Source organism: Physcomitrium patens, chromosome 2, assembly GCF_059467195.1.
Source record: "Physcomitrium patens ecotype Gransden chromosome 2, ASM5946719v1, whole genome shotgun sequence".
NCBI classification, from domain to species: Eukaryota; Viridiplantae; Streptophyta; class Bryopsida; order Funariales; family Funariaceae; genus Physcomitrium; species Physcomitrium patens.
In genome coordinates, this window is record NC_143411.1 from 4417211 (window position 1) to 4444520 (window position 27310).

Genomic DNA, 27310 nt, shown 5'->3' on the forward strand with positions numbered 1-27310 from the left:
AAAAAAGAAGAAGTAGAGGTACAATTATAAAAGGTAAATAGTTTAGAATAAAAAAAATAATTTTAAAGAAAATTAAGAGTCTTAAATTAAGATTAGAAAATGAATAAAATACTGAAAAGTTTTAAGATGATCTTTACCTTGCTTGAATAATAAAAAGTTTTCCTATACTACGTTATAAGGAGTCTATATTAAGACCTTAGAAAGACTACATGGATTGTAAACCAAGTGTCTAAGTTGTAGAGTTTTATTTTAGTAGTTTCATAAAAATAAAAAAGCTTCTAAGAGATATTTTTATGACTATGAGGTTTGTTTAAAAAAATCTAAAGATTTGATTTGCATCTAGATTTTGTTTTTGATATTGCTTGAGGAAAATATTATCTACCTACTATGTTTTGTACCTATTTGTATTTGTATTTTTTTAAAAAAGATATAAATATCTATTTCAAGAAATTTGTGAGGTAATAAAAAGTAAGAAGATTAAAAATCCAAATGATCTTGTAGAAAATAATATTATAGGAGAGCTGTTATATCTATTTTATATATCTTAAATAAATCTTCTAAAATACTTAAAATTCAAAAAGAATTAAACATGATAGAAAAATATATTAGTTTATTTTTATTTTTATTTTTTGAGATTTGACAATAGAAAATATTATAAAATTATTGTTATTGAAGAATGTTTTAGGAGATAAATAATTTGTGCATGAATTTATTATTTTAAACATTTTTTAATAGAATGAAGTATTAGAACATTGAATTAAAAGTTCTTAAAGAAGACCCAAAATGTATTGAATAATTTTAGGCCATAAATAAACTTTTAGATTATTATTTTTTAACTTTATTAGTATTATTAAATATCTTTTATCATATACTAATATTAAGTTCATAACACCCAAAAAAATGTACAATAATAAATTTATAAAAAATTCAAATTTAGAATTTTTAGATTTTAAATATTTTTTAATATTTTAAAAAATAAATATATAAAACTTAGATCTTAAAACTAGAAAATATATCTTTTAAGGCTATAAAAAAGAGTATTGCACTTATTATTCTTGAGATAGTTTTTATTTTTTATTTTATTTCTAAAAATATTTTAATTTTCCATAAATTTTAAGAAAGTTGATGATAAAGATATGAAAAACTTAAAATTACAGAGATTACAAAGAAGAAACAAAGTTCTAAATAGGTTTGTTTACTTAGGTTTGATTTTATTTAGTAAAAATAATAATAATAAATTTTATTCATAGTGAGAAGATATCCAAAATAAAAATCAATGCTAGAAGAAAAAAACAATAGATGAAGTGAGGTTTTTTGTAAGTGCCAATCATTGAATATACTAGAATTGCTTAAAGAAAAGACAAATTGGTTTTAAATAAGTGTACAAGAAAAAAAAATTATTTAGAACAAATGAAAATAAATTTAAAGCCAAATTAGCAAAAAAAGTGATTTTTTTAAAAAAAGAATTTATTTCTAAATTATCTTCTCACTTTTAGAAAAGATTTTTTTATTTTTGTGTTGCTATTACCAATTTTACAGCACAATCCAAAAACTACAATACTTATATATCTCCCAAAGTGATAAATATATTATAAGGAATAAAAATTATTTTATCATAGAATAAAAAGTAAAAAATTTAAGCTTAAAAATTTAAGCATACAATCCACACACACACACACACACATATATATATATATATCTATATATATATATATATAAATAAAATTTAAATCGAGATTTTATAGGATTATTAAAAAATATAAATAATTATATATATATAGATATGATTATTTATTTTTAAATATATTTTTAAAATTTTAGTTTTTTTTAAAAATAATATAAATATTATTATATAGTATAATAGAAAATACATAATTTATTATGTTGAAAACAAGATTTAGATTTGGATCAAGGATTATAGCAAGAGCTACATATATAATTGGATAGAATGACAACAAATCCCTCATTTGCTAAGACTGGTTTGTTTTCTTCTTTGCCTTCTTATACTCTTCCTCTCTTCATCACATGATCTTTCTTCTTCATTATTGATGCATAATCAATGTTTTTTTTGTTTTGTTTTTGTTCGTCTTTTGATGCTTTTATTAAAATGTCTTGAGATGCATTTGTATAATTTTCTTACATTGTATTTTGGTTTTATTTCTAATTTGTACATGACATATTCTACCTAAGTCATTTGTTGTATAAACAAAGATCATCATGTATAATAGATTGAGTGCTAAAAATCAACATCAAGTATGCAATCTAAACCAAATAAGAATGTACAAGTAATATACTTTTAAGGAATAATAATAAATCTAAATGCAACTTAGTCAAGCTACCTCTTATACCATAAAAAGAGAATCCAAGAGTACAAGTATGTGGAAAAAAAACTAAAACTTTACTAAATAGCTAAACTACCATAATCAAGCAAAATCTTACAAATATAAACCTTTTCTCTTAAAAACCACTTACAAGCTTTGAATTGTCAAGAATATCAAGTCAAAGGGGTTTCTTTACTTGAACCCTCAAAATCCTAATTGACACTAACAAGACCAACTAGCATAAAATGCTAAGTACATGAAAATCCACTAAATTATATTAAACTACATTCATCCAATGTGATTTGGTACTTTATGCCACATCACATGACATTTTGAATACTTTGTGTATATATACATGTGTATATATTGGAGGTTTTTAGATTTGAAAGAGATAAGAATTGGTATTAGTAGAGTGTAAAAGTTTGACATTGAAGTGTGTGCAGATTTTGCAGATATGTGCATGTAAGAGGGCAGGGAATATGGTTTTTGAATGGCTTTAGAGAGAATATTATGAATATACTAGATGAGGCTGTACTTTAGAAAGTGGATGTAGCTAATTTATTGAATGTCCCATATTATATGTACCAAAAGTTGTGACTTATCCAATTCTTAATTGAGACATTGGAAGTACCCTCTTCTTGGCTTCTGGCACATTTTGTTTGCAAATAATGATATCTATTATGTTTTTATAACACATCCTGTTTTTGTAACATGGTATGAAAGCTAGATGAACAATGCTGTAAAGGAAGTTATGCCATAAAGAAAGAACTCAATTCTTTGAAAGATTATAGTACATGGAAATTTTTATTTTTATCTAATAATAGGAATATTGTAGATTCAAAATAGATGCTTAAGAAAAAACTTGCTAGCAATGGCTCCATTACTTTGCATCCAATCATGCTTTAAAACATAGATGGAATGAGAGTTTGGATAAATCTTTATTGAACCTTGGTTGAGAGCGTTCAAAATTAGACCCTTGTTTATATACAATGTGCATTGAGAAACTAATTCTTGCACTAATTATCTATATTAATGACTTATTAGTAGTAAGAACTTTGAGATCCTTATGAAATACAAGGATGAATTGTAAGAATGCTACAAGATGAAAGACCTTAGTAAAACTAGTGATTTTTTTCACATTGATTTTTTGCAAGATAAGAAAAATGATATTCTTAGTTTGAGCCAAACTTAATACATTTTTTGAAAGTTGGAGAAATTTGGGATAAAAGATATAAAAGCAGTTGCTATACCGATGGTACAAAGTCATGTCACTAAGCATGGGAATGATGATCTTTTAGATGCAGAAGTTGTAAAGCTTTATCAAAAAACTTTAGATTTATTATTATACCTTACAAATGGTGTAAAGTATGATATTGCATGTAATTGTTAATACTTTGCTTAATATATGGTACATCCATATGTTTTGCATTGACAAGGATTTAAAAAAATATTTTATTACTTACAAAGAACAAAATATTTGGTATTGCAATATGAAAGAAAAGAATCAAATTTGCAACTTTTAGGCTATAATGATGCAGATGGAGCAAGTTGTGTCGAGATGTGCCATTAAGTAAGATGTTATGCGTTTATATTGGAAGGAGTAATTATCATTTGGTCAGGCAAGAAGCAAACTTTAGCATCTATTTTGTCAATGGAGGTAGAATATGCAACTTTGGCTACTGCAATAAGAGAGACTTTGTGGCTTCGTAGAGTATTTAGGAATTATAACATTTTTAAGCCAAAAAGGATTTTTATTAATGAAGATAACAAGAATGCCATTGCTATTGCAAAGAATCTAGCACACCATGGTCATATAATGCATTGAAATACAGAATATTATTTTATTAGGTAATGTGTAGCAAAATGACAAATTGGTTTGGAGTATTGTCCCACAGAGTAGATGGCAGCGAACATCTTTACAAAAGCTCTCTCTAGAGATAAGTTTCTAGCTTTTAGAGATATGTTAGATTTTGTTTTAGTAGAGAATTAAGTCCTACTTCCAAAAGAGGAGTGTTGAATGTCCCATGTTATATGTACCAAAAAGCTCTAGAAGTGCCCTCTCCTTTGCTACCGGCACATTTCATTTGCAACAAATGATGTCCACCTTGTGCAACAAATCATGTTTTCATAACACATCCTATTCTAGGACTGCTTGAGAATCATAACATGAAGTACTGCTATGAGTAAGTTAGTACTGCAGTTAAGGGACAGGTGCTACTCCAGTTTACTTGTTCCTTCGCGCCGTTTTAATTTTAGAGGGAGAGAAAAAGAGAAAGGGCCATCCCAGAGCTTCTAAAGTTCTTCGCAGTCGTGATCATTCTCAAGGGATCTTGTTGGGATATGAAAGTTTTTGATGAAGTCAGAAAATCAACGCGATTGACCTCCAAAAGTGTTGAGTCCTTTTACGCTCCTTTCAGACTGCTTTCACGTTTTGAGCTCAACATCTTTTCGTGTTTACGGGAAATCTGTAGCGCTGCCAGCTCTCATACAAAAGGGAGGAAAGCTAGTGAAGCTGTGAGGTTAGCGGGCCATCTTTGCCGTTGCGCCAGCATTCTGGAGGAGGGAAAACAGTTCTTTCTAGGGGTTTTGTGTTGTGAAGGACGACAAATTTTTAATGGGATCATAGTCTAGTAGCTGTTGTCGAACATCTCAGGCAGTGGGATTTCTACAGAAACTCTCGGAGCTATGGCGGATTCTCTTTCAGGAACGAGTCCTGCTCTTGAAGTAGATGAGCATGCCCACAAGGTACTTTCAGCCAGTATTGCTATCAATCTTCGATTTAAAAACTCACAAGCAATCTCATTTCATTATTTTGGTTTGTGGTTTTCGATTTGCACCTGGCGAAATATGCGCCTCAGTCCCTTCAAGCATGGCGTCTGGGGACAGTGAAAACACACTGAATCTTTCAGCGGTCCCTCTGCCAAGTTTCCGCTTTATTGTTACAAATTCTCATTGATTCTAAACTAGTGTCGTGCAGAGTGTAGATTATGGGTTTATAAATCAAGTATCTTTTCCTTTTTGTCTCAATTACTTGATACCACAGCTTTCGAATTGTATTCATGGGGGAATTCCGCTTTGCGAATTAGAAACATACAGTCATGTCTTTATCCATGATCCATAAATGCTCTCTAAAACCTTGATTCTTATACAATAAAGGATTTAATCATTTGTGTAAAGGGACATGAATGTTGATATATATATATATATATATACAGATTCATTTATAAGGCATCCGCAGTTGAACATCAGATATAGCTTATCGCCTTCGCCTCAAAAGAGGTTGCAACCCACCTTATGATGTCCCCCTGGCCTCCTGCGGTGCTCTTCTCCTTGGTCTAGTGTATTAAAATGATTGAGTTCGTTGCCTTTGGTTGGTTAAATCTGGGATGTGGCCCAATAATCTCTGGTTCATTACGTTACTCCCTGCTGCCATCGTTCACTAGGCATGGTTATTGACTTCAGTTTTTTTTTTTGTTTTTAGCTACTTCCGAAATTCTATGGACAGCATTCGTTTATGATCTAAATTGTTGAAGACCATTTATTTTCAGGGCAGGACCGTGGGTTACCTTGTGTGTTGGTTACTGGGAAATGGCTGCCTGTTCAGCTGGAATAGTCTGATTACCATCCAAGATTATTTTTTGGTGGTATTTGACGTAAGTGCTCCCAAAGCTTAATATTCACTTCTTTCTGTTTAATACCATCTTTCTTCTGCTGCAATTGGATTGATGAAGCTCTTGAATGCTGTGCTTTTGCGAATAGAGTGTGTCGAAAGTAGATTCTGGAATATTGAAATAGATTGTGCAAGTGGACTCTGTATGTTGGTAATCGAGATGGATGGAGCCAGAGAACTTGGCAGAAGGGGTACAACCAATTAACCGTAGAGTATGAATACACAACGTTCTTGGCATGGTACTGATGTAAGAAATATGAGTTTAGACACGGTTGTTGGAAGGGGAGTAAAGAATTGTGACTTCTTAGCATGATCTTAATGGTCCTCTCTAAGGTTCCGAATTTAATTGACTGTGAATCATTCATTATATATGGTTCTAAATCTGTGACCTGCATTCAGTGACTGTATGTACCAAGTTGATGGTTGTAGAGAAACGGTAGGTCCTCTCTAGTAGGATCATGCATTTGAATTCTAGTCTTTCGAAGCACTACAAAATGAAAGGTAGAATGTTCATCTCTTCTGCATGGTATGGATGCTGCTGATTCACACTCACAAACAAGGTTGGGTGGGTGTGTACAGGGTTACCATGCAGCACGAGTGTTCACTTTGGTTTACCAACCATTTGCACTTGGAACCATGCTCATCCTCACATACCACGAGGCACGCATCAATACACGTTTACGTCTTATATCTGGCTACACGCTCTTTTTCATCTTCATACTGGCCATCCCAATCGTAAGTGTCAACACAATATTTGAAGGATCGCTGTAATAGCTAAACCCCCACATGTAGATTTCATAATTGGATAATAGCCTGTAAGTATGGGAGGTGCAGATTTAAGCGAACTTTCATCACTGATCGAGTAGAGGCTAATCACCACGCTTTGAATTGAATGGCTACAGCTGGATTTAGCCACCAATGGGCATGGAGGTATTGGAGCATTTGTGGGTACCTGTATCTTTATTGCAGGTTTTGGCGTTGCAGATGCATTTGTTCAAGGGGGCATGTTCGGCGAGGTTTCCTTCATGGATTCAAGCTATGTTCAGGTTTAGTCTAATATTCAGCATTCTAAGTACTCTCTTGACTATCTCTCTTTCATGTTCTAGAGTTATATTTGCCAGGAGGACTTGGAGCCCCAAACTTCATTTTCGTTCTTTCCAGCTCAAAACCCTTGAAACTATTTTAGGGTGTACCGTACCTCTGTCTTTGATAAGGGTTAATATTGCTCAGTTGTCGAATACGTTATAGTAGATGTTTAAAATTAACTGTACCCTCGAGTCATATGAAGTCGCACATATGTAACGAACAACTGCCGTCTTTGATGATATTTGTAGGCGTTCAGTGCAGGCTTAGCAGCCTCAGGTGCAATAACCTCGGGTCTTCGCTTGATTTGCAAGTCCAGCTTCCCAAATACAAAGGATGGACTCCGTAATAGTGCTTGTAAGTATGTCTCCTCTTGTCGCTTAAGATATCGTACAAGACGAAAACTTTCTTGCACTTAGCTAGACAATTTTTTGTTTTTTGTTTTTTGTTTTGTTTTGTTTTGTTTTGTTTTTTTTTTGTAGAGAGCATTAAATAGAATCGTCAACGCAGACTCCTTAACTTTGATAAGCTCTAATTGTGATAGGATTCTGCCTCTGGATTACCATTGTCATGTTTATTTTTTAATGAACAGCTCTAGAACTACCTATCAGCTCCCCAGTGTTGCACACGTTGGTCATATATGTCTCAAACTCTCTCCATCAAGTTCGCTCTAATGCTGAGGCTCTTGTATTGCAATCAGTGGTGTTCTTCTTCATTTCGGCCTTCTTTGAATTTACGTGCATTCTCTTGTACGCCTACGTGTTCCCACGTTTGGCTTTCGTGAAGTACTTCCGAACCAAGGCTGCATCTGAGGGATCTCTTACGGTATCTGCTGATCTGGTGGCTGTCGGCAGCACTACCTACAGAAATGAAACAGTAAGCTAAACCTTCAATTTTTCGAGGCTAAAATTTCGTGTGCAGTTTGATTCCACTGTGCAGAGCAATTTCATACTAAATCTACTCCCTTTGTCCAGCTTTCAGAAAATTGTGACTTTAAACTACGTTCATGGCAGGACAATCAACAAGGTATGAAGGCCTTGATGCCGCTGGAACGTCTGACAACCTCGCAATTGCTTGCAAAGAATGCCGATTATTGTTTCATAATATGCTTCTGCTTCACTTTGACACTTTCGATCTTCCCCGGCTTCCTGGCTGAAGACACAGGGAAACATCATTTAGGCACATGGTAATGCTTTCCCGCTGCTTAACAACTCTGTAGTGAACTATAACATGAACCTTTCACTGTTTTTGATTACTTTGGAAACGTGATATGAAAGTTGACATGTGAAACGACTTCCACTCGTTTTCAGGTATTCTGTAACACTAGTAGCAATGTACAACGTTGGGGATCTGCTGGGCCGCTACATCCCATTGATTGATAGCCTTTTGCTGAAATCACGCCCAATGCTGCTTCTTGCTACGCTCTCTCGAGTTGTATTTATCCCCGCGTTTTATTTTACAGCCAAGTATGGGCCGCAAGGGTGGATGATCATTTTGACCACCTTACTGGGAGTTTCGAATGGTTACGTCACTGTGTGCGCTTTCGTAGGCGCACCAAAAGGTTATTTGGTACGCAACCTCTTTACCTTTACTCCTGGCTAACATCACCAATTCTATTTGACATTCAGCGATCCTAGTGTTCTGCACATAGTTCGACTATATCATTAATCGTCGCATGTGAAGTTTTGGACGAAGCAGCTATTGATCTTGAAGGAATTGAATCTGAGTTTTGATGCAGGGACCGGAGCAAAATGCCTTGGGGAACATTCTCGTTCTTTTTCTGGTTATTGGCCTCTTTGTTGGAGTCGTTGTCGACTGGTTGTGGCTGATCGGAAAGGGTTGGTAGAAGTACAGGTGTTCGAAAACTTGAATCAGGTCCATTACCTCATTCCTTTTGAATAGGGAGATATCGGGTGCAGAGACTGGATTTGAAGGTCCATGGTCGTAATTTAGTAACTTATGTGTAGAGTGTAGAGACTGAAAACGGTTAGAGAGCATTGTAATCCAACGCAATGACGCCAAATTATGCAGTGAAGTTATGGCATGCAATTGTACAGGATTCGCCATGGGAAAAATAACACCACAGTCGAATTCTTGACTCGTATCATTGACCTAGTTGCCATCACAAATGATACGGGGTAGTTTTCGTGTATTCCTGCCAAGTGCGGCCTTTCAATATTTGAAATTGTGAAGAAATTGCAATACAGATGGAAACTTTGAAATTCAAGTACATCAGAAAAACCACGGTGGGTCTAGTTTGTCGACAGGATCAATTTTTGGTTTAGGATGCATTTAGAGGCCTTTTCCACGAGTAGTGGCTTCTATACCATCCGGCAGCATGCTCTGTCAACCTCTTGTGTCGCACTACCCCACAAACAACATGAGAAAAATCTTGGCGCACAAAATGGCTAGAAGATTCCAACTTTTCACAATGCGTAGCTTTTTATGATACCTCATGTTTCCCACCTGACTTCTACCATCTGTTATTACAAGGCTCCATGGGGTCAGTCATTCTCGATTCTACCGTTTCATGAGGGAATCATTCATACTGTAGTCATGGGTCACAATACGCTGGCAGCTGCCTGTCATCACCTCATCTCTAGCAAGAGAGCGAGAGGACACTAAATTAAGTAATGAACAATTGTGTGAACCCAGATGCAGTCCAGTCAACATAACATCGAGACATGAACTTGTCGTTCATGCCGTGAAACCATAGTGACGTTTCTGCGACAATCCATATCCAGTCTACAGTGCTATTTGATAGAATAGAGAATACAATTCGAATCCTCTGGAATATAACCCACTTGTAATGTTCTTGTAAGCTGATTTATGTTTCACTAGATTTTTCTGTGTAAATGACACTTATGCCGCTGTTCTGAAAGAAATGGTGTGCTACTATGCACCTCAAGTCTTCGCGACTGAGAATGGCACAGCTGCAAGACACTCAACAAGCAAAGGATGCCTGACCCACTCAAGGGCCATAGGTACCGGTAGGTGGGCATAACTTTTGTCTAACCAAGGACTCTTTACAGATTCGTGGTCTGCGTCTAATGAACGCAATAGGTTTTCCTGTGGACCAAGTTCAACAATAGCCCACTCATGGTGAGTGATTGGGTACATAAGCGAGAAACAGCACAAAAATAGATGTGTGGCAAGTAAACCTAGCTCAAACCCTCACTGTTTGCTTAGTGCAAACCAAGCAAAGCATACACACATATCTCGAAGTCCAACCAATTCGTCGTATGCGTGTATCTACGTACATCCCACCGATCGGTACACCTGCATCTGCCGACCGTACGACAGATTACTCTCGTGAAACGACCTCATTTCTGAATCTTCATGGAATCATACCGCCGTTTGCGGCGCGCCTGATTCAAGAGCTTGACGATAGGGGTGTGAAAACAACGTTTACTATATATATGAAGAATTGGACTTTCGGCTATCCACAAATCGTCGAGTGGACTGTAACACGTCAAGTTGCATGCATCACGCCTCCTTGTCCACGTCATAATGGGTGATTGGAAATTCCGACAAGAGCAGACCAGATTTCACCATACAAATAACAGAACCAGAAGCTGTTGCCAACTCTGACCAGTACACCGTTCACAGACATGGTTGGAAAATAATGGCGAGTATGGAACAGGCAGAGAGCAGGACTGTTCATTATGTGTTTATTCACCCCTTACAAATCTTGCCCAATGTCAGCTGCAACCCCTAATCTGCATTATGCACAGTATTAACCGTGTTCTTTAGTTTTGTCTTCGCCAACTTTCATGTGCATAATGAGCTTTACATGGGTTGATTCCCTACCCTTTCAATCCATTACAATATACCGCTGACGCCCATACATTCTCACATGTCCTCCAACAAAATTGTTTTAGAACTTTGCATACCACGACTATGTGAAGATAGAACTACGCCACGCCACAGCACGCCACTCGATGATCTGTGGGATGTTCGCCTCACAGCCACTCCAAGACAATTACCGTCTCAAGCAAATTCCTGAGAGCGCCTCACAATCCTCCTCACCTTGCGCTGGAACTCACTTCTCTGGTCTCGCCACTCCTTCGCTGCATCAACATTCGCAGGAGACTCGTCGTTCGGGTTCGAAAGCATGGCAATGATGCTGATCAATATGGTCTCCACAGTGTGCACGGGCGACCATCGCTCGCTGGCCAGCTCATAGCCGTTGGGATCATCCCCAGGAGCATGAAGAATTGAGATACACACACGACCATCGGGGTACACGTTCGGATGCCACATCTCGGAGGTGAACCGAACAGACGGCGGGCTGTTGGGGTAGTCGGAAGGAAAACTCATGATGGCGTTGAAGAAACCCCCCTCGTACAGAGTCTCACACGGCCCGATAATGGTCACGTTCCATTCAAACACGCTGGAGTCGTCCACAAGCCCTGCCGAGAACCCATCCACTGGATTTCTGGACAAATCTTTCAGCTGCTTCCGCAACAGAAGTCTCGCCTGATTCTCCGCCATAGCTGTGCAGCAGATGTCCTAAGAGACCCACTCTCAAACTAACACACCCAGAAGCACAACCTTCACAAAAACTTTGTGAAACCCAACCACACGCCCTCTTCCCCACCTCAATCACTCGCACCACCTTCCCTCTCACTCACAAAGCAAAATAAATTGCACCACACCGTAGGTGTTGAGCGCCGACCCAATCAGAACAGATTGACTAGCACCAGCTCCAACAGTTTGAAAGCTAAGCAGCGATTAAACGCTGGAGGAACGAGGACAAGCGGCCCTCTCTCGGTGTCTCCGAGAGGAAGATGAACACAATACCGACCTAGAGTACAAGGATCTGCTCATCTCTTCTATATAACATTCCAATCAGTGGCATGCTGCCGTCCTCCCCTGAAAGCTGCCAGCCGTCTCAGCATTACTTTGATGAGCTGAGCTAAACTTCAGCTTCTACTTTGTGCTTTCTAGGGTTCTAATCAACCATGACGTACGCATTATTTTATACAGTTAAAAATCTAATGACGGTTATTAAAAAGCATTTCTCGTCATCTAGAACCTTGTGACAAATTCAGGTTTCACCCGCAACGAACACCTTTCTTAAACAAAGTATTGAACAATCCACATTCTAATGCATATACCCAGTACTGAAATTATACTGCTGGTGTCGGAATTTGTTATGCATCACCCACATGGTATTACTAATTACGATTTACGCTGTGACTGGGCGATTTGATGCCTGAGCTCGTTCCTGACTGGCAGTAATGGGCGTCAAGCCTTTCGAGAAAAATCAACTATCACTTGTTGCTGCATCCTAAAAGGTTTTACACCCACAATCGTCACATGCATACTGGAACTTGGATTCAACAGTTCGTCCACCAGAATGGAAAAAAGCACATGAGTTTGGACGGGAAAAAATCATCGTTTACGGAGCCTTGATCTATCAGAAGTTCCATGACAATGGTAATGGTATTGCTCTCAGTCCATGGAATTTTCACATTTCACGCTAATTTGCCCAGTCGGCAGATACGGCCAAAGTCTCGCTACACTTCCTCCGATCGTCCTGCTCCATGACATGTGTGATCGCTCTACTCCTTCGCTTGCAAGCTTGAACTCTCGTTTCCGGCTGAATTTTGCGCAGATTTCGCAGTATTTGGTTCAGGTAAATCATGGTGGTTCTCTGCCGGGTGAGCTATGGCTACAGGTTGGCTTTCTTGCTCCCGAATGAACTGTGATCGAATTGCAAACTGGATTTCCGTTGTGTCATGTCGTTGGGTATGCGACTGCACATTTATATTATCGTGGTGCCGCGAGCAGGAAGTGAGTGGCACCAGGTGAATTCTTGTATGCGAAACTCATGTGGTGCATCGCGACGTCGTGACTCAGTGTCGCAGGATAAGATATGAAATATTGTGCATAGTTAGGAAGTGTCCTCCAGAGGTTAAAGTGATTTGACCATGTCAATCGTCTGTGCTAGAACATATGTTTTTCTTTCGTTCTGTTTTTTCTTCGCATTTGATGAGAGCTTTATCAGCTTCATCTTCTAAGCAATATTCGACTTGTGCAACCTTGATCGCAGCCGTGAAAGGATTGTTTTCACACACACGGGAAACCTTCGGTAAAGAAGTTGCCAAGAACAAAGAAATAAAAAGGGTGGCCGGGATGAAGTTGTGCATATTTTTTCCACAGAAGCAATATCAACCGACTGGGCAATGGTAGGCTATTAGAACGCAAAGCAAGCCACTACTTTGAAACGCCTCAATCTTGATGAAAGATCGACGGATTCTAGTTTCTACGTTTCTGGAAAACTTCCCAAGGCAGCCTGTAAATGTTGGTCTGGCTACACTAATGGTAAGCAGTACAAATTCTCTTGAAACCTTTCTTTGACCATATTGAGGACATTCAAGTTGCAAGCACATTCATAAAAAACTTTAGGGTTCGAGTTGTTGGTGGGTCTCTTCTGCCAATTAGGGTGTCAGCAGCCGGATGAAGAGGAGCATCTGTGTTCATGGCAGCTGGTCAAGTGATGGAGCAAGTGCGGAGTGGGTGAGGGAGGGATCCTTGCACTACATCAAGAACACTAGACGACACAGCAACGATGCAGCAACTTCTTTTAAAACGTACTCCGCTCCGGCAAGTGACTTCTCTCAACCACATGTGTAACTAGATTTCAGTCTACTGTTGTTTTTGTGATATAATGCTGCCGGTCCAAGAGCTTGGTGGTATATGCTCAAGACTTGAAGCCACAAGAACTTGCTAGTCCTCAACCAGAGGTTGCTATTGTGGTGCGTTTCAGTGAGGACCTAAGAAGATGATTCATTCAGTTTTGCAGATAAGTGGGTCATTTGGTACTCAAGGCAAGCAATTGCTTGGTCATTGCTCCTCAATAATGTGATCCATCGATCCATGAAACTCCAGCAATCTGCTCTTGGGAATGTGACTAGTCCAAGTTTTAGGTTGAAAAATTGGCCAATAAGTTGGCTATGTATTGCACATGTTGGTAACTTGTGGTATAAGTTGGACATATGTCACACAATGGGTTTATTTTAACTTTGTTTTAAACACTTCACCTTGCAAGAGCCTTGACCCTCTGTAGATGTATAGTATTTATTTACACAGTTCAAGGTTGCTCTTTGGTGACTTTTTGGAACCAATTTCTAAAATTTATCACAAGAATGTTGCATAGCTCTCTTGTTGCATAGGTCTCTTGTTGCATAGCTTCATACTTTGTTGTACAAAAAGGGGATCATTTTCTCATCTATTTCTAAGTAGATGATGACCTTGCATCTTACAAGGCTTTTGTTTTGGAATATGAAAGAAGTATTTGTTTCAAGTAGACAAAAATCGGATTAGCATAGTTGATAAATTATGATATTGAGTATATAGGTACAATCATTTTTTTTGGTGTTATTATTATTTGTTCAAAAAAATTAAATAATAAAAAAATAATTTAAATTCTACAAGACTTTTTTAAAGACCAATCAATAATTTGAAATCTAAAAATCAAAAATAAAATAAAAAAATCAAAAGTTTTATATAGTCAAAAAATTTGATATTATTTATTTTAGATTCTTAAAAGTTGTGTAATCATATTTGATTTTTATTTGTAAAATATAGCTATTGGATACATGATTAAGCAAATATGTAAAATTGAGACTTATCCTATGATATTATATTAGTATGTATATTAATTTGAGATCTTTCAACAATAAGATTAATAAAAGAATTGATGGTATGAAAGAACTTTATAAAATTTAAGATTAGAAAGGACTCACAATCTTGATCTTTATTTGATGTATTTGAAATTTACTACAAATTATTTGTTGGCTTATATTAGCCATGATTAAATATATTAATTAATAAAATTTTCTTTTATTCTTTTATATTCATAAGTTAGATTCTAATCAACATGTTTTAAACTAAAGATAAACTCTAAATATATTTAAAGTAAAAAAAAAAAAAAAAAAAAAAAAAAACTATTATTTTGTATTCAAAACTTTTGAAATATTATTTCCAATTCAATTTTATGAAGGTATAAATGATACTTTTAATAATGGTTTTTATTTTTATTCCATTTATTGATTCATTTTAAATCTATTAAAACTTGATTTTTAGATGATACAATGACTCAAAAAACTATTTTAATGTTGACATATTTTGGAAAGAATGGCATATTACAAATAAATTATAGTGAATAATGATACATGGTTTGTATAATAAATAAAGTATTCTTTTATAGCTATCAAATGAGCCCAGGTTGAAAACAATCCATCAAGTAATTGTAGAGCTATGACCAATCTTATTTGGACAATATTAAAATATTTTTTTGAATGAGGTATCCAATTACATATCAGTACTTTGTAGGACCTCCTTTGGCCTTGATATTTTCTTCCAATCTCTTAGGCATACTTTCTATTAACATTTGGCACAAAATTGCTTCAATATTATTCTATTCCGCAGCTATTATTTTCCATAATTTTCAAAATCCCTTTGGTTTTATCTTCTAGGTGTTGAACTGATGTTTGAGGTGCTTCTAAAGATGTTCAATAGAATTAAGATTAGAAGACTGAGTAGGCGAATCCATTACTTTAATCCCATGATGATTAAACCACTTCCATGCTAGTTTTGAATTATGCTTGGGGTTATTATCTTGCTAAAAAATCACCTCCTCCTCAAAAATGCCAAATTCTTTAATACTAAGGAACACGTTTTTTTCAAGAATTTCCACGAATTGCTTGACATCCATCATCCCCTTAACCTCTGCCATCCTTTCAACTCCATTCTATCCCATATAATTCCATATCATTATATTTTCACCTCCATGCTTAGGTGTTTCTTTGATCTTCTTGTCAAGCAAAGACTAACCTTTTTGTTTCTACACCCACTTTTTGCCATTTGACCCAAATCTGTTGATTTTTGTTTCATTTGACCAAATAACTTTTTTCCAAACTTCCACAATCCATTCCTTGTACTATAGATCAAAATTCAAGCATTGTTTTTAATGGTGGATAGAAAGTAGTGACTTTTTCTTCTTCACCATAGCTTTCATATTCCATTTCTTGAGAACATTTCAATGGTTTGGGTTGACACAAGATTATTGATAATATTGTTAAGGTTTTTAGCAACTTCAATAATATTTTCAGCCTTATCAATGTTAATTTGGCAAATGATTTTCCTTTCATCTACTACAATGAGCTTCTTTGGTCTGCCAAATTTAAGGTTCTTCCTATTAAAAGTGATCTTTTTTACTAGCCTAAAAATAGTAGCTTTATTGCAACTAAGTTTAGAAGCAATTTGGCGATAAGATTTTTGAGAATGAAGAAGAACAAAGGTGATGTTATCTTCAAGAGAGGAGAGAACAGGTGTCATAGTTGTTCAAGGAATTGTCAAGGACACAAGAATGTGCCAAAGAAATATGTCAAGATTAAAGACAAAGAATGAGATTAATAGCAAAAGTGGTTCCAAAGACTCTTATTTATATTATAATGAAGATTACAGAAGTTTATGGTACTATCTATGGAAGTTTCTAAAATTCTAAAGAAGCTTCTAGAAGCCTATAGAACTTTCTAAAAGATTATAGAAGATTCTATAAGTATCTAAAAGATTCTAGAAATTTACAAAAGATTTTAGAAGATCCTGAAATGTGGTAATTTGGAATATATCCATGCCATGAATTGTGATTAAGAATGGTGCTTTTATAGCTGCTAGTAAGCATTAATGATGTCATTAGATTAGTAATAATATTTTTATAGTAAATTTGATGATAATAGAATGTTATAATATTGAGTAATTGATAGAATCCAAAAATTAGAAACCACATTCAAAAAATTGTTTCAATACTACTCCAAATTAGATTGGTCATAGCTTTGCAATTATCTAATGGATTCTTTTCAATCTGGGCTCATTTGGTAGCTATAAAGGAGTATTTTATTTGCTATATAAACCACATGTCATTATTCACTACAATTTATCTGTAATATGCTATTCTTTCTAAAATATTTCAACATTGAAACAGTTTTTTGAGTCGCTATACATTAAAGTTTCAAAATTAATCTTAAAATATACAAACTCAATGAATAAAAATTCTAAAAAGAAATTTATCTCAATTTATTTTATTATTTTATTAATAATGATAAATATTTATATATTTTTTAAAAATTTAAAACTAAAATAAATGTAGTAAAAATTTAAAAATATTATTTTTTAATTAGTGGTATATTTATTTTTAATAAAAATCTTAATTCATTTGTTGATAAAATTAGTATAATCGATATTACTATGTTTCATCCATTAAAGTGGACAATGACAATATTGTTGATGTCACTTCTATATACTCATAAAAGTACTATCTTATAATATATTTTTCTATAATTTTACAAATGTAAAAATCTTAGATTGGATATCTAGTGTCTTTGCCTTGTCTTTTGTTTATGTTATATATCTATATATATATATATATATATATATGTATATAGTCTAATGAAAATATTATTTATTTGTTTACTAAAGCTTTATATATATAAACCAACACTACATTTTTTTTTAGTAGTATTAACTTATTTTTTACATAACATAAGATTGAACATTAATAATTAATAAATCCAACTTAGATCATGTACTCTAATACTTCAGCAGCCATATTTTTCTTGTGTAGGACTAGTATTTACTTTCAGTTTGGTTGTTAAAAGATTTAGGTTCTATTCTATTTTCTTGTATTCAATATAAGTTAACAATAAAGTTTCATAAAATCATTTGGAAGTATTAACAATGTCTTAATTGCAAAATACCATCTTGTTTTTCTACAATGACTTAATAATTATTGGAAGAAATCATTTAAATAAGGTCGGTGTCTATTGATTATAATTAGATGAGACAAAAGTAAACCAATTTAACATATCTTATTTTCTCAAGAAATATTCTTATATCACTATTAATTATGTATTTTGAACATTTGTGTTGGCTTAACATCAAGAAAATATTTAGTATTAGAGATAGCTACTATGTGTTTTGTGTATTGCTTAAGTATTATGAAGCAAGATTTTTCCTATTATCTATTAATAAAACTTCTAATTTTAAGGCTTAAAGAAGTATCTTTACTACATTGGTAAAGTAATTTAGTAAAAAAAAAAAAAAAAAAAAAAAAAGATAAGACATGGGTTAGTCTCTTATCAAAGTACAAAATTTTGAAATAGTTTTCTTACTTGTACATGTAGTAATGATTGTTCATTTTTTTTCAACTCTAAATTCTTTACTTCTGGTTGCTAAGCCAAACTATTTCAATTATGAGAGAATAATAAAGACATTTACTTCATCTATTGTTAACAAAAATAAATAAATAAATAAATAAATGTAGAGATTTCCAACTTGGATTAATATAATCCCTTTAGTAGTATACAAAGTAATTAAGATTCTTTGTAATGTAATAATGAGGTGACCAATAACAAAGAAGTCATCTAAGTAATAGAAGTATTTAGAGTATTATTGTATTGTATTCATGGTACCTTTTTTGCTTATAGCTTTTGCTTTGACCATAAGCAAATGGCATTACCAATTTTTAGGTTATCTAGAAAATGATAAAATCAAATATACTTTTATTTTTAAAAAATGATAAAAAAGAAATATTTGTATTCTTTTGATTGTGCATTAGGCTTCTGGATTTTAATGTTAATATTCATTTTGGTTCTATAAAGCCTACAAGACTTTGTTTTAGTGATATTAGTCTTAGAATATTTCAAATTTGAGTGGTGTTTACAATTTAAGAATGTGATATTATTGGACAACATGTATTAAATGTAATACAAGCTATTACTTGTGGTACAGTGTTACTTTTGTCCAAGTAGTGCTTATTTTTAATGACTATAATGTACACTTATTTAGCTAGTATGCATTACTGTTACAGATTTGTAGATTCCAAGCCACTGCATTCTTCTCAAAACCCATTGCATTCTTTTGGAACCCATTGCATTACTTGGAAAATAATTGTACATGTTTTCTCAAATAGAATAGAGACAATGCCATTTCTTAGAAATGCCAGTATCCATTGACAAATTTCCTACGGATTATAGAAGTTGCTAGTGTTTGTATTAAATACTTTTGGGGGAACACAAATCTGTTCAACCAAGGGCAGTAATCTAATATCTTGGGGAATTCTGAAGTGAATAAAGTACACATTGGTTCACAAATGTACAAGCAAAAGAACGTGACTAGTAGAGAAATTGCACACTTGGAAGTAAGCATTATGGAAAGCTTCAATGCTCTACTCTGCTATGACACGTGCTTACTCGTAATTTACAGGTGCGCTGGATTTCAAAGAGTTTTATCCCCTTTTTGCATTCGGTTTTGTTGCCTTCTGCTTGGTTGCTGCTTTACGTGACTCAAACATGCGACGCTTCAACCGGCTTTTTTGCTTGTCTACAATGCCAGCCTTTCGGAAATACTCTGAAGCCACTTCCTTGTTACCTATAGCTTCTTCTGTTAGAGCAATTTCCTGTACAAAAAAAAAGCATCAATGAAGTATGAGGTCGTGTTCATAATAACTACATGTTGACAGGTTCAACCTAACAGTGCCAAATTTGACCTTAGTTCAGACTGATAGTCGCAGAGACTCGACACAAAACATGGCAGATTATTAGATCATTGTTGGAACTACTTCGAAAAGAAAGGTTCTCACCATCAAAACAGCAGCATTCTCAGGCTCCAGTGATAATGCAGTCATCAGCAGTTTCTGGGCAGCAATCAAGTTTCCATTGACACGTTCCATGTGTGCGTAGGCCTGTCCATAAGACCACCAAACCATCATAAAACGGATATCAAATGATCAAAGAACTTGACTATCTCACACCTCAACTTTGCAACCTGATAGATAATGTAACCACAGGCTTAGATTCAGCGACAGTTACCTGAAGACAAGGAACATTCCGAGGATTAGTTCCAAGACCTCTTTCAAAGAGGATTCGAGCGCCTGTCAAATTTCCAGCATTTTGTTCCAGTAAAGCCCATGCCTGCGCTCAAGATCAAGACACCTATCAAAAAGCATCTTAAGTTACAGAATGTCACTCGATGTGACGGAAATTCTGTCAAAAATGCAAACAACGATTACTCTAGCCATACCTCTTACTGCATCATTTACATCAATTTATGTGAGGCAGAAAAAATGAAACAGTACCTGCCAAGAATGCATGCTGTTCGGGTTCACTTCCACACATCGTTGATACAATTTACGAGCACGTTCCCTCGCTGAATCTGAATTTATCAAAGATTCTTGATGCGCCCAAGCCTGGCGTTTCAGGTGCATGAGTACGTTACAGTTGGGTATTGTGAAAGAAAGTGTTGTGATAATTTACGTCTAACACAAGAGAGTGTTCTTCATAAACGACTGCATTGGTTAGGTGAATTTCAAATTGTCAGAAACTAAAATGAGCAGACCTGTAATGCGTGAACATTTTCAGGTTCCACGTCAAGCGCTTTCTGAAAAAGTTGCCTCATTTTTCTTCGCTTGCCTTGATTAGACTCAAATAACGCCCATGCCTGTTAACCAAAGACCAAGCTGATGATAATTACACACAGTACCCACATGATCGGGACACATGATGTTGAGACAAACTAAGTTAACCCTGATTTAGAGGTTCGTACGTTCTCAGTCCGGCCCTAACCCACCAAACTACACAAATGTGCGAATGAGAAGTTTTAATCAAGAGCACAACGGGATTCAGATTGATGATGACATTCTTGAACAAACAGAGCTCTTGATTCATAATCACATTATTCAAGGTGACTAGACTACTAAAGGAGACTTCGAGAGTCATCAAAGTCGATGAGATTTAGAGTTCCACTTTCAGTCACAATGGGTATTAGATTGGTGCTCACCTGCCAGCATTTCACATCTTCTGGGGCTGCCTCCACAGCAAGTCTAAAGTGATAACGAGCAGCAGCATAATTGTGTACTCGTGCTTCTAAAAGAGCTCTAGTCTGGTGAACTACTGAATTTCCAGGTTGTATGCTTGCAGCTCTTTCCAGTAATTCCCTAGCTTTGCTCCAATTACCTAGCTTTTGTTCTAGCATAGCCCACCCATGTAATCCATAGACACCCGCTCCTTTCATTTCTAGAACTCCATTCTTCTCTCCTCTGTGAGCAACTCTAACAGACTCTAGATATAGATATCTAGCTCTGCTGGCATTACGAGCCTGCGCTTCTAAAGATCCCCATCCTTGCAATGCTTTAACATATTTCAGACCATAATCTTCTTGTTTCTGAAATGCTCCGATGGTTCTCTCGTAATACGCTCCAGCTGCAACCATATCCCCTGCCACCCACCAAGCCTTCTTTTTCAGTATTTTGACCCAACCGGCATATCAACAACATTAGATTCTTGGTGAGCCACACTAAAAAAGACATCGCAAGATTTCACATAATTCAAGGCTAGAGTTGTTACCTCTTTTCCGTTCAAGTTGAGCCAAATGAAACATCACATCTGCACTATCTGGATGCTTCATCGCTAGCTGCCAGAACAATCACGATTATGTTAATAACGACAACGACCCAATAATAGGAATGATAATAACAATAATAATATTAAGAATCCATCAATTAGAAGGCCATGAGATCTAACCTTAAGCAGGATTCCTTGTGCACCTACAACATCACCTGCTGCAAGTTGCTGTCGTGCAGTAGTTAACACCCTATCAATGTCCGACTCAACATCTGTCACTTCGGAATGCAACTCCATCGCGTCCTCTTTCTCATTCTCACCAAAAGTTGAAGATTGCCATCCATCTGTTTGAGGGGTAATTAAGTCCGATAAACTACTGCCAACAGAGAAGTTTTTCTTATCTGCTAATACAGAAGCAGGTTTAACAGGTTTAGCAGGTTTCGTTGGCTTGGCCAGACTTGGGACGCTACTCCTGTTGCCGTTGCTACAGCCATTGCTGCTACTTGTTGAGCCTTTCACGGAGTCATTAACCCTGTCTATCCACATCTGCCGTTCTAGCTCTTTAGAAGAATTGTCCGGCTCCTGTACACTTGGAGAGGGGCTTGCAATTCTGTTAGACTTAACCGTCATTTCTGTAGCATTTGCTTCAGGGGGTATCATTTGATCAACTTGACTATCAATGCCATTTGCGGTTGGATTTGCAGCAGTTGTCAAAAGCCTCTGGTCAAGCTGTGTGGTAAATTGCCTATCTACTCCAGCAAGATTATCAAATAACTTGACCTGCAGCCATATTTAAGTAGTCAGATTCGAGAAACTGATGTATATAAATATCAGTTGATCTCTACTCAAAATTACATCTATGTCCTACTGAAAGTACTCAAATACCGGACGACTCAGGTACAACATAAGGGGTCACCTGCCGACGAAAGTTCTTGAATTCCTCTGCGTTAACAGACCCATTAAAGTTGGAGTCCACAAGATTCATCAGCTCATTAGCATCTTCCTCATCACCTCCGAGCTCGCTAATAACATCCTTGAACTCGTCCATACTGATTACCCCATCAGTATTTCTATCAAACAGGGTAAACATTTGGTCGTCAAGTTTCTTCTGTGCATCTTCCTCCCCAGCCACTTCAACCAACTCATTTGTTAAATCTGGAAATCTGGTTGATGCCACATCAGCTGCTGCTTGCATTATAGCCTTGAGAATACCTGCCTGCATAGATGCAACTCGCCAACATGGATCACATGTTAATACTGGAAAAGAATACTGCATTGATTAATTCAAATTCTGTCACCCACTTGCCAAGCATCACCTCCTGACTGTTAAAAATATCACTAAGACCTGTTTACGAAGTGCATTTGAACGGGGTACAGCCTTCACGCTAGAAACATAGCAGCGGCTAAAGTCATGCAGGAAGCTATTCACCTGGTCAGGATCCGTTAGTCCACCTTTGTATAGCGAATGAGAAGCAAGCCCACCCTCTGCCATCTCATCCATCTCTGCAGTGCGAATCTGTATTTCCATTAGAGGTGACCAATTCCCACGAGTACTCAGAGACACAGCTGAATGCAGACTCTCATAACCATTCTTCTTCGGCTCCGTGATATAATCCTTCAACCTTCCAGGAACCTCCTTCCACAAAGTGGTCGCAATTTCCAAAGCTCTGTAGCAAGCCCTTGCACCACGCTCCTTCACTGGGCTGGTCCCCGATTTTCTAGGGGTCAGGACCACCCTGAGGCCTAAAACATCAAAAACCTCTTCTGGTGGTCTACCATCTCTGAGTAGCTTCTTCATGGTACTGTATTTACTCTTGCATCTACCCGATATTTCGATTCCTTCTACCAGGGATTGCATTTCAGAGTCCTCTTCCAAGGCGCTCTGCAAGTCTTCTTTGCACTGTTGGACGACCTCATGACCATCAGCGAAGTATTGCTCAAGCCAGCCTCCGATATACGTATAGGAGTCTGGAAAGAGAACCCTGAAGCCAAGGTCTTCCAATTCGTGACTGAGTTTGCCAATGCCCATAGCATGCGCGACAGGCGCATAAATTTGCATAGTTTCCAGAGCAAGCATCTGTTGCTTATATCGTGGAAGAGATTGACTGTGGCGCATGATGACTAATCGGGCTGCGACTTCCACCACCACAGCACGCACATCATGAAACGCAAGGCAGAATTGGCGAGTGGCTTGAACTGAGGCTTCATCGAGAGTGTCCAAGAGAGAAGGCATATGCTTGACTCGACCACAATCTTTCAGAAGAATGGCTACTTCGTTACACAGAACAGTCTCCACTCTTGCAGTGTCAAGGTACCCTGCTTCGAAAACCTCCCGGAGGAGACCTGCTGCAATCACCTCTGCGTCCATCTAATGTACCACATGAAACGGTACTGCAGGTTATAATCTTTCAAAGGGATCGATTCTACGAACAAGTGAAATACAACTGCAAGACACACAAGTCCATGGATTCGGGAGGTGGGCTCACCCGAAGATCAGCAAGGATAAAGGCGACCGATAGAGCACGATTAAGAACTTCGCGGCCGTCTTCAGTGGATGACCCATGGCGAAGAGAGCTTACGGTCAGCTTCAGTGCGGCTAACAGAAGCGTAGAACCGTTGCTGGTCGCAAATTCGGGAGGTAACCTCCCAGCTAAACCGTTCCACGCGCCCATGAGCTCCGCCACTCGCTGACTCCCAGGGGTATTGAACAGAAGCTTCGAAGACTTCGATTCTGCTTCAACGTATGCATCACCGTCCCGTTTACGAACATACCATTGCTTTTCCGCGTCAAGTTCCACAGAACCTTGAGAGAGACCATCGCTCGTACTACGACCAGCTCCTAAACACCAAGCCAACATATTCCTAGTCAGATGGTCAGAATGTTCTTCACAACGATGTAAATCACGAACATCAGTGGAGTTGATCAGAATAAGTTACCTCTTTCGAAGGCCAAGAACGCACTTATCTCCAAAGGTATCGCAGCTTGTGCAAGGCTGGGTGCATCGCCCCCTTGCCTCGTCTGCAATTCTTCAGCAGAATAGAAGGAGTTCTTGTCGATTTCGGGAGCTTCCTCACCGTCTGCTTCGTTAAATTCGTACTCGAAGTACAGTCTTCCCTCCTCGTCTCTCTGCACTTTATTCCCGCTCTGTTGACTGCTCAGCCGCAACTTGAGTTTGCCTTCCCCTTTGCGCCCCTTCGTGATACCCAACTGCTCTTCTAAATCCACGAAACCATTGTTCGTGATTACCTGAACCCTCCTCCTGTCAGTCCCGGTTCTTTCTCTCCGACCTCGATCCTTGCAACGAAGGCTCCCATCCAACTCATTCCCACTATCATACGTTTCATGCTCTACAGAGTCCTGCACCCGCGCCTGCACATGCGTCGGGGTCTGCTTCGGCTCCGACCGGCCGCACTCTCCATGCCTTTTCCGAAGCTCGAGACTGCCCCTGTTACTCCTCCCATGTCTAAAGCCGCTACTAAAATTTTGAGACCTCTCTAACGACGAGGAGGGAACCAACATGGCCTTGTTGCCGACATATCCCAAATTGCATGTACAATCAGACAATGATGACGAAGCTGCAGCGCACGAAACCTGTATAGTTTTCTCAGTTCTCAACTGAGACAACAGAATGCAAAAATACAGCATTCAGAAAATTGCCTTTTGCTGCATATTCAAGACTTGGTTGTGCTGTAATGAGATCTTCAGGTCCGCAGTGATGCCATTCTTCGTTTTAACCTTGACAAGTACATGGCTACAGGATGATTATTCAAAATTTAGGTTTAACTCAATATTAGAGCAAGCCGTGGTGTGGTTTTAAAGCAGCAATCTGAGGTATGTAGCAGTCCGTGCTGGGCCAAAATTGCTGTACCTGAGACGACAATGAGTTGCTGACAGCGGGGGCTTTCGGGAGAAGCTGCAACAATCCCGTACTGCATGCACATACTGCCATTCTCCGCACTTCTTTCTACCCGCGTCTCGCAATCCAAATCAGTCCCGATCTATCAAAAGCTTAACGCAAACCTTAATAGTCTTACACAATCAATTACAACTTCTAACTTCAAGAAAACTCGAAAAATTGGATCACAACACGCTCTATACAAAAACACAAAAAAAAAAAAAAAAAAAAAAAAAAAAAACTTTCTGCTTCAGCTACCGTGAATCAATCCACAATCAAGATCTTCTGTGCACACAACTAATCCACTCTCGTGTGCAGACTCCGCTCCATTGCTCAAAAACCCAGCTGGAAAAATTGCTCGTCAAGTAGTAACTACAAAAATCCTACTACTAATCCGCACTCCGGATAGAAGCAGAATCCGGGAAGATAGCCGATTCGGTGAATTTCCGGAGGAAGTTGTCCGCCTGCTTGTCAGATGGGATTGCTGCAGCTGCGGAGGCTTATCTGGTCGCAATCTGGGAAGAGTTAGAGCAGCCTCTCTTTGCACAGTTCTCTGCGCCGTCCATTGAGCCGATGTTCGCAAGTAGGCCGCAAAGGAACGTAGTTCCACGCACGGTTTGGGAGAAGGACACATGGCCACAAACTGGAAAAGCGAAGCGAGAGCACTCCGTCCGGCCACGTGAGTTTGCAAACGTGGGGTCGCGCTGGCCTCGTCATTGCAGATTCAATTGATGTGTTAAGATTATTATGCCTGCCCCTCCTCGAATTTCTGTTCCTTTAGGAGACAAATGTGCGATTTACCTTTTGCAATTGCTACCGCTACCCTGGAGCCTCAAGTTTGGATCCTCTCCCGGCCATTAGCAGCAGGGTCCACGAGGAGAGACTAACTTTCAGATCCACCTATTACTCTCGCACTGCGGCACCTTTCCTCCGCAGCATTCATTCGTTGCACTCGTTCTTCTTTCGTTACTTCCGTGGATTTCGATGGTTGGTTGTAGTGTCCATTAACTCAGATTGCAACTCATCGATTCATGCTGCTGACCTTCCTTTTTCCAACTTCACAAGACCTCACTTAACGGTTATTCAGCATTTCACAAGATGTGAATCTTACGTGATTAACGGCCAGTTTCAGTGACGCCCATATTCAAAAATGGCAACCCTCTGTAGACTGCCAACCACTTTGACGAGGTGTTCTTAGAAGTGAAGCTCAGTTACCCATTTAGTGCTTGACTAGATTATGGTCATTTAACCTTTCCACATTGGTGCCTCGAAAACATGTGTAAACTATTGGGAATGAAGATTATGACACATTTAATGAGCGAGAGTTGAACTTCTGTAAGGAAATCGCCAACATCTTTTGGAAAAGCTCATGGCAACATGCGGAAAGAGAATGAGGGGGCATACGGTAGTGTTAAGCGATGCCGCAAGCATCGAAATGTGTAATATTGATTTTACACTAGGTTTACTGGAGAAGATTCCAAAGTAGTGGATGTACACAGATGCAGTAGGTTGTAGAATCTGCCGTAGCATCAGCGTTGCTTTGTAAAGCACGCCGGTGGAGGTGACACGATCGGTTGCCACACTGTGCGGCACATCATAGCTGGGCCGTCACTATATCATCCAACGTCGCTGCAGGTGTAAGTAAGATGTGAGCTTGGTGGGAAGCTGTCAGCCTCTAGTCGGTTGCGAGATTTGGTAGCGCAACACGCTATGCCGCTGTCCGTCCAGCAACCTTGCAATCCAATCGTTGTGTGCTATGCGAGTTATGCATGGCATAACAACTCTGCAACACTTGGAGGTAGGCGTGGCGAAACTGTCCACTCCTTTTGATGTCATGTCTTCGGTAGATCAAGCAGTCATTCTGTGCGAGCGAAATATGAACGAGTGTACATAGTCGGTATCATTCATGGACAACCTCACATAGCGAACGTC

At 37.7% G+C, this 27310-nt stretch overlaps 3 protein-coding genes and 1 long non-coding RNA gene across 17 annotated transcripts; 2 read left to right on the forward strand and 2 right to left on the reverse strand.

The window, feature by feature from the left end:
* Nucleotides 1-4627: 4627 nt before the first annotated feature.
* On the forward strand, nucleotides 4628-9304 carry LOC112278776 (equilibrative nucleotide transporter 3). Of its 9 annotated transcripts, none has more exons than XM_090244218.1 (9): nucleotides 4628-5066; nucleotides 5870-5974; nucleotides 6571-6726; nucleotides 6894-7037; nucleotides 7326-7431; nucleotides 7775-7950; nucleotides 8088-8260; nucleotides 8537-8643; nucleotides 8813-9304. In XM_090244218.1, exons 1-9 carry the CDS (start codon nucleotides 5007-5009, stop codon nucleotides 8974-8976), a joined length of 1191 nt encoding a protein of 396 aa, XP_090100344.1. In that variant the 5' UTR covers nucleotides 4628-5006; the 3' UTR covers nucleotides 8977-9304. The 9 variants fall into 9 exon arrangements, with proteins under 9 accessions (XP_090100344.1, XP_073388361.1, XP_024368292.1 ...); XM_073532260.2 differs by having other exon boundaries at nucleotides 4769-5066; nucleotides 8385-8643; XM_024512524.3 differs by having other exon boundaries at nucleotides 4804-5066; nucleotides 8049-8260; nucleotides 8385-8643.
* A 1385-nt stretch (nucleotides 9305-10689) lies between these two features.
* On the reverse strand, nucleotides 10690-12305 carry LOC112278777 (ubiquitin-conjugating enzyme E2 7). The gene has a single exon (XM_024512528.3). It carries the CDS (start codon nucleotides 11566-11568, stop codon nucleotides 11065-11067), a length of 504 nt encoding a protein of 167 aa, XP_024368296.1. The 5' UTR covers nucleotides 11569-12305; the 3' UTR covers nucleotides 10690-11064.
* A 110-nt stretch (nucleotides 12306-12415) lies between these two features.
* LOC149989697 (uncharacterized) lies at nucleotides 12416-14084 on the forward strand. Of its 3 annotated transcripts, none has more exons than XR_016498183.1 (3): nucleotides 12416-12757; nucleotides 13133-13404; nucleotides 13569-14084. It is a non-coding gene; the product is annotated as an uncharacterized LOC149989697 (long non-coding RNA). The 3 variants fall into 3 exon arrangements; XR_016498188.1 differs by having other exon boundaries at nucleotides 12416-12715; XR_016498189.1 differs by lacking the exon at nucleotides 12416-12757 and having other exon boundaries at nucleotides 13041-13404; nucleotides 13525-13686.
* Nucleotides 14085-18997: 4913 nt separating this feature from the next.
* LOC112276189 (uncharacterized) lies at nucleotides 18998-25774 on the reverse strand. 4 transcript variants are annotated; one of them, XM_024507293.3, is made up of 14 exons: nucleotides 25637-25774; nucleotides 25352-25481; nucleotides 24420-25098; nucleotides 23969-24321; nucleotides 22912-23850; nucleotides 22399-22698; nucleotides 21663-22262; nucleotides 21486-21552; nucleotides 20920-21356; nucleotides 20479-20580; nucleotides 20219-20329; nucleotides 19953-20054; nucleotides 19724-19825; nucleotides 18998-19540 (listed from the first exon to the last, which is right to left on the reverse strand). In XM_024507293.3, the coding sequence occupies exons 2-14, from the start codon at nucleotides 25430-25432 to the stop codon at nucleotides 19370-19372; spliced, it is 4044 nt and encodes a 1347-aa protein (XP_024363061.1). In that variant the 5' UTR covers nucleotides 25433-25481; nucleotides 25637-25774; the 3' UTR covers nucleotides 18998-19369. The 4 variants fall into 4 exon arrangements, with proteins under 4 accessions (XP_024363061.1, XP_024363075.1, XP_024363069.1 ...); XM_024507307.3 differs by lacking the exon at nucleotides 25637-25774 and having other exon boundaries at nucleotides 24420-25218; nucleotides 25352-25578; XM_024507301.3 differs by lacking the exon at nucleotides 25637-25774 and having other exon boundaries at nucleotides 24420-25074; nucleotides 25352-25575.
* Between the last annotated feature and the right edge of the window lie 1536 nt (nucleotides 25775-27310).